At 42.2% G+C, this 21,482-nt stretch overlaps 1 protein-coding gene across 1 annotated transcript in view; it reads left to right on the forward strand.

Moving 5' to 3' along the window:
* Positions 1-21,482, forward strand: part of LRP1B (LDL receptor related protein 1B) — a 2,110,020-nt gene that overhangs the window by 1,135,521 nt on the left and 953,017 nt on the right. The window contains exon 17 of the mRNA XM_077447755.1: positions 4,614-4,739. Within this exon, the coding sequence (XP_077303881.1) occupies positions 4,614-4,739 (126 nt within the window). The remainder of the gene's footprint in view (positions 1-4,613; positions 4,740-21,482) is intronic.

The following is a 21,482-nucleotide window of genomic DNA, read 5'->3' on the forward strand; positions in this document are numbered from 1 at the left end:
GGAAAAGTATGAAAGCATAGGACATACCCCCTGCCACGCTCTCTAAAGGAGAATTATACAAAAAAAGATTCGTTTTTACTAATAAAATTCCTTTATATTGACTTTTGAGATGTATGAATCTATAAGTTTAGAAATTGGATGAAAGGTTTAGCACTGGGAAACCCTTTTTGAAAGATAAAAAAAATGTATTTTATATACAACTATATAGATCAGACCAAAATGAGGGACAAATGAGGAGGAAAGAGGGACAGAGGAAACTGTTTTCCAAATCAGGGACAGTCTCTCGAAATCAGGGACAGTTGGGAGCTATGTAGACACAGAAATTGAATCCAGCACAATTTTGCTTCAGCTAATTGAAGTTCCAAGAATGTTTTTCCTAAGTGACTTTCCTAAGCCCTGTTTCTGTGAATAACTAACACTTACTGAGGGAACATGGAAGAAATGGGGAGGGTCTAGCTTAGGGTTGCCACCTGTCCAGGATTCACCTGGACAGTTTGGGTTTTGAATCATGTGTCTGGGTTTCAGGAGGACTGAAACCTGGACACATTGTTCAGACCAGGCTGTGGCTCCTCAAGTAACCGAGATAGTTACACACAAATCTGTTGCCATCTGGGAGCTGCGGACGGCTGTCTGGGGGTAAGTTTGGCATTATTGGGGAGCGGGGTGATGATATCAATAGCAAATTGGCCACAATTGCTGTTCACTGCGGCACGCTATACGCACCATATTACTACTCTCCTTGGGGCACCCAAAGATGTCCCAGGCTGCTAAAAAGTTTGGGTTTGGCTTGAAGGAAAGGTGGCAACCCTAGTCTAGCAAGGACTATCACTAAACAAGAGAGGTAGACATAGGGAGAAACCTAAATCCCTTTAGTAAACAAGTTTTAGTGGACAGAAACCATTCCTACAAAACAACAACAACCTAATGCAATACAACATAAAAAGTGGGGCAGAACAGAATTTCATGACTCTACAATGCCTTGTACACATGGTCGGAAATTCAGACGGAAAAGGTCATATTGGATTATATTGTTGGGAAAAATTTGAGAGCAGGATCTCGAATTTTCCAACAAAAAAATCCAATCAGACTTTTTCGATCGTTTGTAAAGAAATCCGATCGGATAAAGTGCCACACATGCGCAGATCAAATTACGAGACCAAAGCTATGGGCTACTAGCCGCAACGTAGTACATTCGTAATAAATGAATGTCATTGCGTTCCAAACGATCAGATTTTCCAACAGCTGTGTCCAACCGTGTGTATGCAACACCAGTTTAGGACAAAATCCATCAGAAAAAATCTGACGGATTTTGTTGTCGGAATGTCCGTCCGTGTGTACAAGGCATAACAGTTAAGGTGGTGTCACTCTTCATATTGCGCTGTCTAATAGAGGTGTATGGATCACAAAGGTGCCTGGAACCAAATCAGTAGATATGTACTTCCCTGGAATTCAGGTTTCAAATGTTCCACTTTAATACTCCCACTAATAATTGTAATTATCACCCATCATGTTCATCTTTATTAGCAGATATTCTTACACCAGCACATAGAAGATCCTGCGACATTGTGAGTGTGACCTTTGGCCATAACCGTGTTTATTGAAAAGTTGTGTATCAGGCCCAATTATCTGTAGTATCTTATTCAGCACTGTTAAGGTCAAACAGATCATAAACCCGATTTTTGTGACACACAGCTCCAGAAGCAATGAAAATTAATGAGAAAGATTTATAATCGCCAGACTAATTGTTCAGCTCAAACGTCTGGACTCTCAAGTGTTGTTGAAATAATTACAAAGTTATAAAATATAACGAGTTTGAATGCAAAGTGATAGGATGCTGGTCAGGCGGATAACATAGAACTTACTGGAGAAAAGGACAGTTTTGCCCATATTATCTCCATATTTTTTTTTTTTTACTTTAAAGCCAATTTAGCATAATTAGAGCTGCGATTGGCTGCCATGAAATACTTTCTTTAAGGTGACATTGAAAATATTGAATACTTTCTTGAATCCATGGAACACTTAGCCTAATCTGCCTTCACACCTGACTTTAAAATAAAATGTATCTAAACATTACATATAATATATTTAAAATATGTCTAAAAAAGTAAAAAGTATCCAAGTTGTATTTTTTTTAAGTGTAGGTAGTGGTTAAAACCCATTAGATTTCCTTTTATTTATTGACATACAAAAATAACTGAAAATGAGAGGAAATTTTCCCTGAGTAAGAAAAAGCCTTACCAACTCATCAGTTCAAGTGTCTCCATTGGAAGATTGTTCTTCAATTGCTGTTCTGGTGACAGCTCAAAATTTGGATTTTTTTTCCCTCTACCATCAAGCATTAGTCACCAAGATACTTAGAGAGGGGTTCTAATCCTTCACCACTTTATTAAAACAATAAAAATAAAATGTTTTGTGCCCCCCCCCCCTCTAGATTTAGCAACCATGAAGAGGCTTTGGCATTAGAACCTGCCCTTCCAGAATATGGATATTTTTTTAATGGCACATGGTCCCTTAGCCAAAGTAAACTGCAGAGCACCCATTTGCTGTCTAGAGAACTTCAAAAAAATTGAAAGCCAGCAGCTACAAATACTGCAGCTGCTGACTTTTAATAAATGGGCACTTACCTGTCCCAGGGTCCAGCGATGTCAGCAGCTGAAGATCAATTTCTCGGCTCTCGGCAGCTGCCGCCGCCATCCTTGGTGACGGAATCAGGAAGTGAAGTGTTGCGGCTTCACTTCCTGGTTCCCTACTGCACATGCGCATCTTAACTGGTCCCCGCTATCTCCTGGAACCCGTGTGTGTCCTAGCAGACAGTGCGGGGGGACAGGAAGAGGCGTAAACTCCTGTGGGAGTCTATGCCCAGAAGTGGGTGCAAATACCTATCTTGGAGGGTTCCAACAAAGCGGAGGTTCAATTTTTGTGTGAAGCTCTGCTTTAAGGACTCCTTGGTGAGGTCACTTGTATTTAAGAGTATGTAAACCACAACAGTGATTTTTTTCTTGTTCCTTTTGGTCGGATAATTAAACCATTAAAAGCGGGAATAAGGAGGGAATACGGCAAATACTTACAGAAGCTGAGACCAGCCACAGTTGCACTTCAACCTCCTCAACATACAATACAGGGAATCTTTCCCTCTATTGCAGTGATGGTGAACCTTGGCACCCCAGATGTTTTGGAACTACATTTCTCATGATGCTCATGCACTCTGCAGTGTTGTTGAGCATCATGGGAAATGTAGTTCCAAAGCATCTGGGTAGCCAAGGTTCGCCATCACTGTCCTATTGTATGTGATGATGAGAAGCCTCTGCCCACAGGCTGGCGATGGAGGAGGAAAGCACTGGAGCTGGCTGGAGCTAGAAGGCAGGTAAGCAATACAATCAGCACTGTACCCACTAGTAGATATAACGGGCACTTAGCCCTTGCAGAGCATGGGGGGTCATTGCAAGGGTGATTTTTTTTTATATTCCTGGAGTTGGACTTTAAAATGTGCTTACATAAATAGATCTTCATTTTATCTTATTTTGTTATCCTGCCCCACAGCCCTGATGATCGGGGACTATTGGCTCCCCAAAATGCATTTGTTTTCTTTTGTGACAATTTGTCATAGAAAATAACAATGTACTGGACTTACATTATAATTGTGGCGCTCTCACACTCTTCACATTCCTTTTCTATGCTACAGAGAAGAGGAGAGGGGGGAGGTTTCTGTAGTCCTGTCCTAGGGTGACAAAGCTGCTTCTCCATAGATTCAGTAAGCAATCGCGGTCACACTAGGACAGGAAGTGCCTTACTGGCAGAATCACTAGATGAAAATTAAGAAAAAAATAAAAGCTTAGCAAAATAAATAAAAAGGAATGCAATCACCACTTCTAAGGACTGGTAAACTGCAATAAATTACCTTTTTGTTCTTGGATTTGGATACACTTCAATCCCAAAATCCCTTTTAACTAAGGTTTCTTTTTCTCAAAAAAAATTAGGCAATCTTTTTTTTGGAATATCATGGTGGTAGATCCTCCAGGGACCTGTTTGCTTGGAGTTGGTACATTCTACCTGTTTTACAACAGATTCCCTACAAATCAACCACAATGTGTACTGTTTATGGCTGGGGAATGGGTATTACAAGCTCTAGAGGCAAGAACTGATGAATGTTTCTTTACTCTCTTTAAAGGTTAACTTTCTTTTAGCGCAGTTCATTATTTACTGTACTAGGACCAAAACTGTTAAGAAAAATAAATGTTTAACGTAAGTTGCGCAAAAGCCAATTATGCTGAGTACTGCCACTGGAAGATCACTTTCTGGAACATGAATCACTAAAAAGCTGATTACCATTTGGTTGTTAACAATATAAAAATTATGAGCCATTGTTTCTGGAATTAAAGCTTATCTCAGTGTTGACAAATGACTTAGTAGCATTCATTTTCTTTTGAACAAAATACCATTAAAAACTCATTTAGCTCTTTATTCATCTGTTAATAAAAATAAATGCTATCTGACATGCTCCCTCATCACGCTATAATTTTTGGAGCCCCATTTACATGCATTATTTTGGAGCCGGGCTCATTTGCAAGCAGTGCATGTTAAGTGTTTTCACTTGCGGCTTCTTGTTTTGCTAGTGAACCACAGCTGTCCGGGAGATCAATTTAAGTGCCAGAGTAACCGCTGCATTCCCAAGAGGTGGCTTTGTGATGGCGCCAATGATTGCGGAAATAATGAAGATGAATTTAATGAGACCTGCTCAGGTAAGATGTGTGAGCGACTCTTTGTACACAGCATGAAACTGTAGCTTGTCACACTTAAGTAGCACCGATGATAAAGAGATTATGCTTTAAAATGAACCCAGAGAAGCTAAACTCATCATTTTTCGTACTGTTTAAAAGCTATTGTTTTGATTTAGATGCATTGTGCCTTCACGGAATTTTCCAAAACTGGTACTTTGGCTGTGAGAGGTCTACAGAGTTCTTAATAGCCCAATGCTTTCTTACAGCTTTGGGCAGCTCTAACAGTGATGGGTTAGATTACCTGGGGAAGTTGTATTGTATAAGGATCTTTACCAGCATCCCTTGCTGGTAAAGGTCCTATTTTCTCCATAATTACATGGTGAAGCCATCCACCAATTCACTAGAGAATCCTGAATAAACTGTGGGCAGGTTTGTAAGGTGTGTGAATGTTAGAGTACCTTGCTCAGTCACTGCCAACCAGATTTTCTCCTTTTGTGCCAATCCTCTTATTACACTCTACATAATGTATATTAACAGGATCCAACAAGTGGATTGGGACTCAATCATAGTGATTGTGGGCAATGGGTGGAGTGGGACCTGAGGTGCAAACCAGGGAAGAGCACAACTGAGAGTTTTAATTTCCCTGAATTCATGGTGGATTTTCATGGCAGAATTTTCCAAAACTAGTATTTTGGCTGTAAGAGGTTTCTGGAGTTTTTCATAGCCCCCTGATATCCTACAGCTCTGGTTAGCTCCTACAGTGATGGGGTTGAGTACCTGGGGAAGTTGTTTTGTATCTGTTTCACTCCATACAGACTTTCCCAGAGTTCATGCAGGGTGTTATAATTAATTGATTTATGGAACCACAATACAAGTATAGGAAAATAGGCATCTTCACCAGCACCCCTTTTTGGGGACGGTCTTATTTTGTGATAAATTCTTGATGGAGCCATCCACCAGTTCACTACAGCATCCTGCATTAACTGTGGGCAGGTCTGTAAGGTGTGCGTAGGTTAGAGTCAACGGCTCAGTCACAGTCTCTTGAGTTCTTAATAGCCCAGTGATATCCTACAGCTCTGGCTAGTACCCGCATTTATGGTTTAGAGTACCTGGGGAAGTTGAGTTGTATCTGTCATGCTCCCTACAAACTTGCCCACAGCTCGTGCAGGATATTCTAGTGAATTGATTGACACCATACACATATAGGAAAATAGGCATCTTCACCGGTACTCCGTTTGGTGAAGGTCTTATTTTCCTATAAATGCTTGGTAAAGCCATCCAACAGTTCACTACAGAATTCTGCATTAACTGTGGGTAGGTCTGTAAGGTGTGCCAAGGTTAGAGTACATGTCACTGCCAGTCATATTTTCTCTTCTTGTGCCAATCTCATTTCTGCATAATGTATAGTATAATGATCTAACAAGCAGAGTGAGACCCAATCATAGTGATTGGGCAATGGGCCGAACTGGGACCCGAGATGCAGAGTAAATAAGAGCAAAACTGATAGTTTTTATTTCCCAGAACTGATAGCAAAAATGTGGATATTTTGTGAAATGCATTGGAGTCAATGGGGAAAGTAACATTAAGGTGGTTTTAAAGAAGAACTTCATTTTCCAATTCAACTCTAATGATCTTCTCACTTATATTTAGTGCTATTGTAATAATACATATATTTACAAGCACAGAGGATCCAGAATTGTCCTCTTCTATCACCCTGATGCTCTGCTGCAGGTCCTGTCCAATACTGTCATCTACCTTGTTTGCACCATAGGAAGCCAGCTGCCTCTTCCCAGTTCCCGCACACACCATAAATCAGTGGGAGCCAAAGAAAATACTTACCGTAATACTTTCAAGTATGAAGATGTAAGTTTCGCACCCATGTGGCAGCACTGTCACTCAAGAGTCTGCAGCCCCGTGTAAGCAAGACTCAAAGGACTTGTAACTTACATTGCTTACACTTTCACTTTTGATGGTTGCAGAGAGTGGTGTGGGAGCAAAAAGAAGGTAATTCGATGGTGCTGTGAAGGTCTGCATTAAAGCCCAACTGTAGATTTTGAAGATATAAAAATGTCTGTGCCCCATTGCGGTGAAAAATATAAAGCAGCTCTGTCTGCAATACTAATTGTCATTCCAGCAGTCCCCAAAATATCACTGTTCCCTGTTCCAGCTCCACTCATCTTCTGGGTTGAATGATACCCATCATTAATTATTATTCAATTCACTTGTTGTAACCCAAGCTGCCGTTTGAATGTTACATGAGAGCTATGCTGTCCATGCTGTAAGGACCACCAAAGCGGAAACAGTAGTTCTCCTTTTTGGATCAGTAGGGAGTGTAGGTGCTGTGGGAGCCACTAGAGGACCCCATAAGTAGGTGCTAAGTACTGGGCACTTAGAGTTAATGCCAGCCTTGCCCCTACCAGCAGTGAGGCATCTTTGGTAGTCCTCTAGAATATAAATAGTTTCAGTGGGGAGCTGCCACATGTTCATTGTGGGAAGAAGCTTAGAGCCAAGCTATAGCAAGGATATGGGATATAAGGAATATTGTTAGAGCGCCCTCTTGAGGGAAAGCAGGATAGGAGAGGTCTCTGGGAAACCCCTGTAAATGTATGGGTTACTCCTTATCTCACATCCAGTATTCATACTTATCTAATCACTGTTTGCAATGAAATATTGTGCCATCATCTGGGGCCAGGTTGATTCTGAGCACATATATATGGATTTGGTTGATTGTTCAAACAAAACATTGAAAAGGTTTTCTGTTTCTTAAATACTTCGTCTCCTAACCTCTATTGTAAATATGTCCTGGCAACAGGTTTTGTTAGTTTGGGCATCTTTGGGACTCGTTACTGTAAGGCTTGTAGTGGGTATGTAGAAGCACATTGGTTAGGGCTTCTAAAGGAGTGAGTTCATGTGAAGGAGAAATTAACAGGAGCATCTAGAGTCCCTGTGTGCCAAAGGAACATTGGACTCAGAGGAACTCATTTTGATTGAGGGAACCAAATCCAAGCATGAATGAGTTAAGAGTACTTGTGGTGACCATTCAGCCCAACACAAGGCCCTCACAATGTTTTTATTTTTTTATTTTATTTATGTAATTGGGAAAAGCAGACATTACCTTTATATTCCTCTTTAAAGTCATGTGAGAGTTGAAATTCCCTTATACTGTAATAACTATCAGAACTCCTGAATTGCTTTCCTCTGTCCAATTTAGGTGATTGTGATACAGTACACCTGGTTCCATGTGTTGAAAGAACAAAGTACCCATTACTGCAGAAGACAAATCAATAGAACGTGTTAAGCACTCAGTAGTTTCACACATCTGAGTGCTGAAAAACATCACATTTTATGGTGTTTTAGTTGTGGTTTTCTTTTAGATAATGATCATTTTTCTTCTCGTGTTGACAATAATTTCTAAAGACAGTTTTTATCAGCACCACCATGGAACCCTTTTACATGAGTGGGCAGAAAATGGAAGTAAAGGCCACACTTGGCACTTGGAGGACATTACCGTAATAGTAAATGGAGAGATGTACTTAAGGTCTTTTTTCTTCCACCTTACACTTCAACGAATCATTTCAGACCACAAATTGTTCTGGATTATACTTAAGTCATCCTCCTAAAATGTTATTGTGTAGATAATTTTTGAGGAATAGTTTGATTTTGATTTTTCTCATTTGATCTATTTTCATGTCTTTTGACAATAATTGGGAAATTTGCTTACCCAAACATGTCTTGCATTTTTATTGGCTTCTCGCTAGTCTTCCATTATACTTTTTCTAGGGATCCAATAGATTTGAATGTCGCTTGCTATTATTGAGTGTTGTGAGGACTGGAAAGAAAGATGGTTTGAAGCTTAAAGCGGAGTTCCACTCATCCGCCCCCCCCCCCCACTCCAGTGCCACATTTCTCACCTTTCAGAGGGGAGAGGGGAATGGGTACCTGTTCGGCCCCCTCCTCCTTCCTCTGCCACCGCACCAATTAGAAAGCGCAGAGCGCATGCACAGTAGAGAAAAAAGGATTCAAAGGCTACACTGCCAGGTTTCCTTACCAGGAATGGCATCATCTGTGCCCGACAGCCGATCCAAAAATCAGCTTGGGTGTCGACATTGCGGGCTCCCTGGATAGGTAAGTGTCCATATATTAAAAGTCAGCAGCTGCAGTATATGTAGTATTTCTTGGGGGGTCTGGACCTCCTCTTTAAGTTTCATTAAATATTATTTATTTATTTTTTAATCAGCAACTGACTGTAAATTGAATGAGAAGTATCCCTTGTGCTGGTGGCTGCTCTGTTTGATGAAATCTTATTTCCTCTCCCTCCCCAATATCTGTGATCTTCCAATGCAGTAGGGGTTAACATGAGCCACTAGACTTATCATGGGAACTCAAGAATAGCAACTATGCCCGCCCCTATACTATCGTTTTATGCAATGAAAACCACTCTATGAATGAAGGAGGTGGACCTTTCTTTTATCCACCCACCCTCCATTTGTAAAGTGCTTTATATTACAGGAAGCCTCTGTGCAACTTCTGTGAATGGAGGAGGGGGGCAGAAATGAGTGCATATGACAGGTCCAGCGGCTCATATTGACCCCTGCACCACTGGGAGATCACAGCTGCGAGGGTAATGGTGGGCATAGGAATTTAGGCTACTTTCCCACTCAGACGGGTGGGCATCGGCGGTAAATCGCAACTATATTTAGCAGCGCTTTTCCGTCATTTTAGCTGCGCTTTTCAGTGACTAGCGGGGAGCTTTTAGCGCCTGAAAAAGGGTTAAAACTGCTCGCAAAGCACCTGCCGCAGAGGTGCTTTTCTGGTGGTTTGGTCGCGCTGCCCCATTGATTTCAACCGCTCCTAAAGCGCTGCATATATCCTGCTTGCAGGACATTTTTTACTGTCCTGCAAGGGCACCGCTCCAGTGTGAAAGCTCTTAGGCTTTCACACTGGAGGGACAGGAGAGGCTCTTTACAGGCAGTATGCAGGCCCTTTTTTTAGTGCTGTAGCACCTGTAAAGCTCCTCAGTGTAAAAGTAGCCTAAGATTTCACTGAACAGAGCAGTCACCAACACACTTAGCACTTCATTTTGAGTACCATCTGTTGAGCTACCATATTTATCGGTGTATAACACGCACTTTCCCCCCCTAAAATCAGGGCGAAATCAGGGTTGCATGTTATACGCCGATCACCCGCTGTTTGTAAGCCTTTTTGCCGTTCTTGGCGGCTTCCGGTTATTTTTGGCCGCACTCGGCCGTTCTCTGCTATTTTTGGCCACACTCGGCCATTCTCGGCGGCTTTCGGAAAGCTGAAAGCCGCTGAGAATGGGCGAGTGTGGCCGAAAATAGCAGAGAACGGCTGAAGAAAGCCAAGAACAGCAGAGTGCGGCCGAAAATACCCGAAAAGCCGCCGAGAATGGCCGAGAACTACCGAGCGCCGCCGAGATACACAGGACATCCGCTCTGTATCTCGGCAGCACCATTTTTAAATGGCAAACAGACAGACAAGGCTGCAAATGACTAACAAGGCTAAATGGATGGCTGCAAGTGACACTGACAAGGCTAAATGCAAGGCTGCAAATGACACTGACAAGGCTAAATGCAAGGCTGCAAATGACACTGACAAGACTAAATGCAAGGCTGCATTGATGGGCATTTAAATGTATTTTTTTTCCCTTAAACTTCCCTCCTAAAAGTTTTTTTTCTTTTAAATTCCCTCCTAAACTTGGGGTGCGTTTTATATGCCGATAAATACGGTAATTCAAATATTTACATGAAAAAACTTAAAGTAGAAGAAAACCCTACTTATGACCATTCTTAACATGTTCCCTCCTCCCTCCTCCTACCTATCCTACATAACCTTTATAAAAAAAGTCTGCAAATGTCCTTTTTTTTATCCGGTCACACAATCCTGCAGCTCAGTGTAAGGGAGCAATAAACAATGGCTGTGAATTCTGGTAGTTGTAATATCACCCATACACTCCCATGGTCCAGCTAGTGTTGGTGCTCCCTCCTCTCCACTGCAGTAGGGGCTTACTGACACATGGGGGACCGAGCTGCCGGATAACATGACCATACTGGATTAAAAGTAGGTAAGTACATGCATCTGTTTTTTATACAGGGTATGCAGGATATGTAGGGGGAAGAGAACATTTTTAGAAATTGTTTCAGGTTTTCTTCCACTTTAAGGAGCTTGAGCCTTTGTACAAGTCAGGAAGTTTGTTAATGGAACATAAAATTGCAAGCTGAACAGGGAGAAATAATGACCTGAATGGTGATGTGTACTTTGTAAAGTGCTGGGGAAGACAATGTCAACAGATAAACACAGACAAAGATAGAAGGAGATAGAGAAGGAGTGGCTGAGATGGAGAGAGGCTTATTTATGCTTTTATATCATGTAAAAAAAAGTTTGGTTGTTTAAAGTAGGCGTAAACCCAAACGGAAAGATGTTTTGTTTGCCAGGACACTGTGGGGTTCCTTTACTAAAGGCAAATAGGCTGTTCAGTTTGCAAGGAAGGTTGCACCTTGCAAGGGAGTTGTTCTCAGCACTAAGGCTCCATTCACACCTGATTTTCAGTGGAAACGCCGCGATTCCACCCACAATTCCAAATCGCAAAACTGCAAAACATGGGAAGCGTTTGTGATGCCATTAATTTGAACAGCACCCCAATCGTGAGGTGATTTTTCAGCGACTGTCACACAATACATCACGCTGCAATCACAGGAAAGTCGCAATGCACACCTCTGTCGCCCCAAAAGAAGCTTGTGTTCCTTTTTTAGTGACAAGCACATTGTGATTGCAGCACAATTTACAATGCAACACTTGCGACAAAATTGCAGTGCGATTGGGGTGCCATTAGAAGTCCCGTGTTTTGCGGCGATTTGTAATCAGATGTGAATGGAGCCTTAGTGAATGAGGTATAGCTCTGCTGACTTCCAGCATCCAATTGTAGCAGTTCCCACATAGAGGCTGCTGGTAGTTGTGGTCCACCTCTTACCCTGCACAGCCAGGCACACAAATCTTCAGATACCCGTTGCTCACGAAGCAGTCATTGCACTTTGTTTTAATGTTTCCTGTATATACAACTTCTTCTCCTTCTCCAGCACAAACTTGCATGCAGACTATCACTCCCAGAATGAGCTATCACTGAATTGCAGGCCTGACACTGGCTCAGCCAGGCCCAAAGCAAAGATGCCCTTTGCAGGCAGAGATTGCAGGCAGAGATTGCAGGCTTCTATTGTGTAGCAAATATTGTAGTCCCAGTACTACTAACTGTCCCATGTGGCTACTTATCCCAGTACCACCTCTTCAGGTCCTGCCAGCCCTTCTGGCTGCAGGTGCCTCTTTCCACTGCCCATGCCACCACAGTCCTCCTTACTGGCTCTGCACCCATCTCAGACTGCTTACATCCAGTCCTCTCAGGCATGCCTCCCAGTCCTCCTGACTGTGTTTCACTCACTAGCCCTCTTGGCTACAACTTGTTCCTCCTAGAGACGTGCCTGACAGTTTTCTCCTGCTGTCCTCTCCTTGCTCCCGTGTCTCCTGTCCAGGACACCTCTGTGTGTTGTAAAAGGGTCCTGTCCACACCTGAGCCCAGGCCCAAAGCCCCCCCCCCCCTAGACTGGGGAGCTCCCTCAAGGGTCACCAACAGCCTAGCACTCCATCTCCAGCTTCAACTCAAACAACTCCTCCCTAGCTGGACTGACTCGAGTATTTGAGGAGGCATGCCTCCTGCCATTTGAAGTTGGGGATTGGTCAGAGCCCTCATAATACTCCAGGCAGCTCCACCTCAACTTTCCTCTCATCTTTCCAGAAGGTTCCAGTACTGGGAATAAGTGTGAGGTATCAGTGATGCTGCCTGTGAGTCATCCAGCTCTCCCTGGATTTCTGCCAACCCAGGAAAAACACAAGCAGGCTTGGCTACCATATGAAGTATTTGAACAAGGGCCCCAAAGTAGCTTTTATTACATTTTCCATTTAATTTAATTTCAAGTGGTAGTAAACCCTGGGATGTTAATTTTACCTACAGATAAGCTTATAATAAAACTTACCTGTGGGTAAAATTAATATAGCCTAACCGTACACCGTTTAGGAGATATTCTTGTGAGCAGCAGCCGGTGACATCACCGGCACATGCGCTCTGAAGGAACAGCACACCTGTGCCGATCCTTCAGAGCTGTGTGCCTTGGCCAAGACCAGGTGATGTCATCATGGCTCGGCCAATCAGACACCTGGAGTCCCCGAAGGAAGACCGGGTAAAGATGAACGCCTCTGCAGCAGTGACAGCATGCCACTGGAGGGGTTCGTTTTAAGATAAGTCTTTCATAATGTGCTAGTATGCGGTGCATATTAGCACATTATGATATTGCCTTGCAGGTGGAAACTTTTTTTTTACTACCACTACCACTTTAAGTGGATACCCCTTCTGACTTGCATTAATAGGGACCTCCGTTCGAATCCCAACCTGGCACTACCTGTATGAAGTTTGCATATTCTACCTATGCACTCCAAAAACATGCTGGCTGGTTAAATAGCCCGAGTATGTGTATGTAAATGAATAGGTAATAGGTCCTGTAGATTGTTAGCTCCTTGAAGGATGAGACTGATGTGAATGAATAGTTTGTATAGCCATGCATGAAGTTATTTTATAATGAAAGCTGCAGATTTTTAAATGACTTTAACATCTTAGACTTTTATCAGATTTTAGTGATTGGGTTTACATATACTTTCATTTTAAATATCTTTGGTTCCTATAAGTTCCTGAAACATTCATATGTTTATATATTATCAAAACTTTTGCAAAGACCAACCCATAAATTATAATCACTTGCTCTTGGAAATTTTAATGAAAGCTGCAGACTTTTGGAATGACTTTAATATCATAAGCTTATATAAGATTTTAAGTCATCAAGTTTTTTATATACTTTCATTTAAAATATCTTCCATTCCTATAAGTTCCTGAAACATTCATGCGTTTACATTATTAAAATTTTTGCACAGATCAACCCATAATTTAAAATTACTTGCCCTTTGAAAAATTGGTGTTATCTCAGCTATGGGGCCCTCAGCAACTCTCAGTTAGATGCCCACGATTCAGATAAGAAACTTTTTCTTTATTCCATTGGCACAAGCTGATTCTGCTACATGAGGCCCGCTAGGCAGGGGTTAATTGTTTTTATCCTTTGCTGGAAATTAATTACCTAGCAGTTCTCTATCACCGAAGATAAAACATGCCAAAGGAGCTGCAATTTGTACTGAGCAAGCAATTAGATGTGGAAAAGCTCATAAACCCCCATTAGTGGGACATTTTTACACTACATGGTTCAAAGATGAATTTGCAAAACTTTGTTGATGATCATGGACAGGCAACGCTCATGCGAAGCCGTCTGTTTTTATGGCCTCCAGTAAATAACCGCCAAGCTTGGGACCACTAGAGGTTTCAGCTTTTGGTACTTCAAGCACCTGTGTTAAAAAGTAAAAATGAATAATAATATCAATATTAATAATAATGGAGCATCAACGGCTATAAACTAACAACTAAAGCAAAAAGCAAAATGTGTTTCACCTTCCATCATGATTAATAATTGACCAATTGACTGATAAAATGGCTCCCCGTAGTATACTTACCAGATGATTGGTTTGCCTTGGAGAAGGTTATGGATGACAAAGGTATAAACCTTGTTTATTAGGTAGATTTCAGACAAGGCAAATCACAGTGGGGTCTGTTCATAAAAGGCTGAATCAAACAAAATTTACACTTGCCAAGGAATTGTAAGCTGGATTTATAATGCCCATTCACTGTCATTATGCAAGGCTATAAAGCGCATCCAAACCCAAAATATAAACTTAATATATTGCAGTTTATTGGTGCTTAAATGAAATGTCTGCAATTTTTTTCAGGTTTTTCCATTAATTTTTTCACTGGTAATTCTCTGAATAATACACTTCATATCCCTGGGTGGCTATGCTTACTCACTGTACTATAATTATGGAGGACACCATAGTTGCCACAAAAGCTGGAGTATTTCTAAAACTAAGAGCAAAAATGTAATACATTGTAGCTCACTGGCCTTAGATGTGGTTACTGAATTTGTTTTCTCTTTTCAAGAACATTTTCAGGAAATACTGAAAATACTATCTTGCAAGGAATGCACTTCCCTCATCTCATTCCCCACAGTTACAACCTTTTTTACCACCTGCACACCCTATTAGATTGTAATCTCTTCTGAGCAGGGCATTCTTAATCCTCTTGTATTCTATTGTATTTTAACTGTATGTCTCCTTTTATATTGTAAAGCGCTGTGTATCAAATCATGTATAATAATAAAAAAATAATAATAATAATAATGCAGAGTCCTTGTCACTCCCCTTCAAAGCCCGTACACATGATCAGAAAAATTGTACAAAAAATACTGCTTTCAAAGTGATCATATAATAATTTGATCATTATTGCACAGCTTTTGTCTGAAATGATCCGAAGGGACAAACAATAAAAGTATTCTTGTACGATACCAGGTCATACGATTTTTGTTTAATCAGCACAGTTTTTGTCCGAAAATACAATACAACACATTAAATCACTTTTTATTCTGGGTTACGATAATTTTCTAACTTTAGTAACCTCTTCATTTTCGATATGGAGATTAGCATGCAAAAAATAAATGGTGCGATCATTCGTCTGATAATCTCATTGTGTATACCAGGCTTAAGGCTTGTCTTATCCCCATGTAATGCAAAAAAAAAGACAACAGGAGATGTTTGTAGTCCAAATACAACCATTAAAGCCAGGTACTTGACAGTAGATATATGCATTTGTTTTTGTCCGAATACATTTTTGTCTGAATTTTGGGTATTTTCGTTATCGTTTTAACAAACGATAACGAATGTGCAGAATCCGAAAACCGAAAGATCCGACATAAACAAATGCTTTAATTTTGTTTTTGTTGTGACAATAGTTCGATATAGATAGGAGATTCAACATGATGCTCACAATAGTGATCTGTGTCCATCAAATCTGTGGTCGAATGTGCCTAACCTTAGATCTATTAGTCCAAGATTATTCTACATAGAGAGAAAAAATTCCACATAGGGAGAAAAGATTTGACATTATAGAGAAAATAGCAAAAAAGGTCTAACACGCACCCCAAGTTTAGAAGGGAATTTAAAAGAAAAAAACTTTTAGGAGGGAAGTTTAAGAAAAAAAATTACATTTAAATGCCCATCAATGCAGCCTTATCCGTGTCATTTGCAGCCTTGCATTTAGCCTTGTCCGTGTCATTTGCAGCCTTCCAGTTAGCCTTGTCAGTCATTTGCAGTCTTGTCAGTGTCTTTGCCATTTAAAAAGGGTGCCGCTGAAATACAGAGCGAATGTCCTGTGTATCTCGGCGGCGCTCTGTAGTTCCCGGCCGTTCTCGGCCGTTCTCGGCGGCTTTCGGGTATTCTCAGCTATTTTCAGCCATTCTCGGCTATTTTCGGCCACACTCGGCCGTTCTCGGTGGCTTTCGGCTTTCTGAAAGCCATTGAGAATGGCCGAGTGCGGCCGAAGATAGCCGAGAACGCCCGAAGATAGCCGAGAACGGCTGAGTGTGGCCAAAAATACCCGGAAGCCACAGAGAACGGCAGAAAGGGTTAGAAACAGCAGGGGATCGGCGTATAACATGCACCCCCGATTTCCCCCTGATTTTAGAGGGAAAAAGTGCGTGTTATACGCCAATAAATACGGTACTTTTCATGAACACTGCATAGTCATACATATTTGTGACCATTAAGGTTAAACTATCCATCCAAAAATTACCAACGATTTTACTTTTTGGCACCATCAAGGACCCGTTGTGACAAAAGTACTTTGTGCACCACAAGACCCCCGTTCTCTTTCCATACCTCAAATCCCCAAAATGTATGCATGACTAATCATATCTGTATTTACACCTCTACCAAGAGGGTGGGTAGGTGGGCCAAATTGTTCACCACACTGTCTGTTCCTCCTCAAGCTTTCCTTAAGCTATGACCACCTCCTTCCGGCCCCCTATGGCATATTCTTAAACCATTCCCCACCCATTCTTAACCCATCTCCTGCCTTTCAGCCCACCCGTTCATGTGCCCTTTCTCCTATGTGCCCAGGGCTGCCCTTATCATTCTTTAACGACACTAATCGAAGGGAGCCTTACACCAATATCTCTTTTTCCGAAAACTCTTGATTGTCCCATCAGTAGTATAGTGACATCCATAGTGCTCCTTCAAAGAGAGCATCCTTCCTTAATGCATTTCCCCACTGAAAGCTTCATCATTGCAATTGAGCCATATACATTAAAGAATGGTGATACCTGGGCAAGGAAATAATGGATGCGGCTACACTATTGATGCTTCAATCAAGAGTTTTCAGAAGGAAGAGATATTCATGTGCGGCTCCCTTGGATTAGTGTTTTTGAATGGCAAGCAGAAGATGGGCTTTGTGAGTCAACACCCTTGGATGTCTGCAATAAGTGTTTGAGGAGAAGGTTGGGGTGGTGCTATATGCTTGAGATTTTTTTATGTTGTAGGTTTCTTTTAAAGCCTGACTCCAGCCATCTGTGGCACAATTTAGGAAATTTGTCCACACTTCCTGTTCCTGTGGTGCCTGTGCATGAAAGGTTTGTAGTTTTACTCACAGGACTTAGTAAGTGCATGTCACAGAATTCAAGGAAGTAAATGTATGGGTACCTTCACCATGTTTACAAATTCAAGATCATTCTGATTAATAGGAGCAGGCTAGAAATAGTTGAAATACAATGGAATATATCATTTTACATATTCACCATGGATGCACTTTAACCTTTGCAATGAGGAGGGGGACCCACTGCAAAGATAAATCTTTTTTTCCCCCCAAAAGTTCAGCTTTAAAGCTTTGTGTTTTTTTTGTCTTTTTTTTGTTTTTTAATAACAAACATATTATACTTACTTGCTCTGTGCAATGGTTTTTCACAGAGTAGCTCTGATCCCCTTATTTTTGGGTCCCCCCGCCAGCACTTTTGACTCCTCCTCCTCGAATGGTGCCCTCATAGAAAGCCGCTTGCCCTGGGGCCACCACTGAGGGCTCACTCCTGAGCCACTTCTCTATGCGACACGTACAGTCGTGGCTAACCCCCCACCACCCCCCCTCCTTATTGGCTCACTGGCTGTGATTGACAGCTGTTGGAGCCAATGGGCTCCTCCCACTGCTGTCCCAGCCAATGAGGAGGGAGAGTTCCCCCTGACAGCCGTGACTTTCGTAAAAGTTTCGTAAACATTGCTGGATCAGAGGAGACTCAGGTAAGGATTGGGGGGGGGGGGGGGGGGGGGCTGCACACGTAAGGTTTTTTAACTTCATGCATAGGATGCATGAAGATGAAAACCTTCAGCCTTTAGAACCACTTTATGAAGATATGCATATGAAGCAGATTTCAAACTTCCTCCAATAGCATATTCTTCTATGTTGCTAAAATACTTGTAACATTATTTCCTTACATTTGATTCAGGAGGTGAATGCACAGGTAAAATCTTTAAAGCGGAACTAAACACATCAATTTTACAGTTTCGAATAAACAGTTACATTCCCAGCATGCGGCTAAGGCTAACTGTTACATATGTTTTTGCTCCCAATCACACTATCAAACCATTAAATGGCTGGAGTTAGAACTAATCACACCATGGCAATTGCAGATCAAACAGAAGCTAGGATGACAGCTTCTCTGGCTGAAAAGTATAGGAGGGTTTATTTCTGCTTTAAGCCTAAGTTCACACAAACTGTGTTTTGGGAATGCACGCAAAATTGCATGCACAAAAATACGTGGTGAATCCTTTATTTGTTAAGGGCATCCCCTGCATTTGCTAATGCACTTGTTTTCACACGTGCCAAACCACACGGTAACGGTTTTTTTCAGGTACTTTTTTTTTCACTTTTCTCAAGTGTAGGCAAGCCCATTGACTGGAACGTGCACTCGGTCACACCTGTTTGGTGTAAACCAAGCCTAACAGTATTTCATGAGGCTGGAAAGCATTTAATAAAATCAAATGATCACTTGTAAACTTGTGATTTTAAAAAATTTTTTACATTGTTTAAGAACAAAAGTTTTGCGCAACACAAATTCATTTTCTTGGTAAGTAAAATGAATGACTAGGTGGCCCCTGGGGTGTTTGGAAAGCACAACAATGGTGCGAATGAATTATTAAAATGTATGATCTGTCATGGGGTATTTATTTCCGCAATTGTGTCCCTCGGAAAACTTGAATGATGGACACTTATACGGCAGTAGTAATTAGCCTTTTCAAGGAAATGTTTGAAAAATGATTGAGGTTTTGTGATCATTACCATTACCAGGAGTGATCTTAGTTCTGTTAAAGCTGTACTCCAGGAATTATTTGTATTGCACATTTACATTAGTCTAGCTTGGCAAGTATGCATATCTCAAAACTGATGGACCTCAGAAGAAGCTGGACAATGCTGCCAGAGTGATGCCCACAATTGTCCTGCTCAAGTTCTATGTGAATGGCCTTCTACACACTGACCACAGGGTCGCCATACTTGCCAACAGTCCCGATTTTCCTGGGACAATCATGATTTTGGGTTCCTCGTCCAAATTGGAGCTTGTCCCAATTAATTTTCCGGGATTTAGCCTTTGTCCTGGGAATATCGTGAATGTTTTAGGAAAAAACAGCCGGTGCAGTACAAAAATATGACCGTCACCTTCGTCACAAGGATTGTTTCCCCTTGTGTGTGTTCAGTGGAGAGGGGGGCAGCCAATCAGCTTCCCTGCGCTCCGCTGAACACACACACGAGAAAGCCAGGACCTGCGGTGAACTGTAGCTGCCGCGCTGCTGCTGCCAGGGACACTGAAGTAAGGAGAGCTCTGTTGCTGGGGTACACAGATCACTCTGTAAGGAGGGCTCAGTTGCTGCTGCCAGGAAAACCCGAAGTAAGGAGGGCTCTTTTGCTTGGTGACACAGATCGCTCTGTAAGGAGGGCTCTGCTGCTGCCAGCTGCTGGGGACACTGAAGTGAGGAGGGCCCTGTGGCTGGGGGACACAGATGTGTAAGGAGGGCTCCGCTGCCAGGGACACTAGATGTAAAGGAGGGCTCCGCAGCTGGGGACACTAGATGTAAAGGAAGGCTCCGCTGCCGGAGACACCAGATGTAAAGGAGGGCTCCACTGCTGGAGACATCAGATGTAAAGTAGGGCTCCGCTGCTGGGGACACCAGATGTAAGGAGGTGCTCTGCTGCCAGGGACACAGATCTGTAAGGAAGGCCTCTGCTTTTGGGGGCACCTGATGTAAGGACGGACTCTGCTGGGAGCATCTGATGTTAGGACAGACTCTGCCGGGGACACTTGATGCAAAGACGGACTTTGCTGGGGGCATCTGATGGCATCTGGTGGCAGGCAATGTGGCAAGTGACATGCTCAGGGCTCCCACTGATTCTGCATTATGGTGAGGTGAATGGTTTCATTCTATATTACATTGTAATAATAGTATTAATGTGCTTCAATCATCCTGACACCACAACAGCCATGGTGCTGGGATGATTGAAGCTCTAACACCAGGTGTTTGGAGTATCTTTAGCTGCTGATTTGTTTAACACTGGAATACACATTTCTATTGTGGTGTCCCCAGTCCCTAACTATCTCTTGTAGTATTTTCCTAGTATCTGACCATCTCTGGCAGTGTGTCCAGTCTCTGACCATCTTCTGTAGCATTTCCTTAGTCAACGAGCATCTCCTGCATTGTGTCCCCAGACTATGACCATCTTCTGCATTATGTACCCAGACTATACCATTTCCTGTAGTATATCCAAAGTATCCAACCATGTCCTATAGTATGTCCACAGTCTCTGACCATCTCCTGTAGTATGTACCCAGATGCTGACCATCTCCTGTCATACTTCCAAAGTCTTTGACCATTTCCTGTAGTCTGTCCAAAATAGTTGATCATCTCTTGTAGTATGTTCAAAGTCACTTACTATCTCCTGTAGTATGCCGCACGTATCTGACCATCTCTTGTAGTATTTCCCCAGTCTCTGATCATCTCCTATAGTGTGTCCACTATCTCTGCCCATCTTCTGTAGCATTCCATACTCTGAATATTATGTACGACTCTTTCAGGTATCACATTTGAGGCCCCCTATCAGTGTTGACAACCGTCACTATTTTTACTGACAGCCAGTATTGCTGGCCTTATTTTCCTGTCACTGGCATTTACTGGCAGGAGAAAAAATGCCAGTAAAAAAATATATATGGCTGTGACACTTGATGGGCTGCTACAGTGTGTTCAGGTGGTGCCAGTGTGGGGTGGGTCTGGTGGAGGCAGTGTCTGAGTGTGTCATGTAAAGTAATGGTGCAAGGGAGCCGAATGGTGTGGCCGAAGCCTCATATGCGGGTTTGTAGGACAGAAGCAAAGCAAGCCGAGAGCGGGACTGGCAGTGCTTTTTGGACTGGAGTGGACTGAAGGGACCACCTGGCATGGAGAGAGACTGTCACTGTTATTTAGGAGGGGACGTGTCGTGTCGGTGAGGTGTCATCATCATCTGTGCTGCTTCACGCTGCTGTCAGTGTCACTGTGAGAGTCAATTTCATGGCCTGTGTGCCGCCTATTCAAAATGATTGCCCTCCTGAGTCCTGCCCCTGAGCTACTTACTTACTATATTGAAAACAAAATAAGAAATATGTTTTTTTGCTTAATATTTACTTTAAATCACATTGCTAATTGCTAATTCTTACTGTAGCTGGCTGCCATAACCCCTGTATCCCCGTGTTCAGCTGGCGG

The sequence above is a fragment of the Lithobates pipiens genome, unplaced genomic scaffold (genome assembly GCF_037356315.1).
Source record: "Lithobates pipiens isolate NorthernLeopardFrog02 unplaced genomic scaffold, aLitPip1_a1.2 Scaffold_22, whole genome shotgun sequence".
Classification (NCBI taxonomy): domain Eukaryota; kingdom Metazoa; phylum Chordata; class Amphibia; order Anura; family Ranidae; genus Lithobates; species Lithobates pipiens.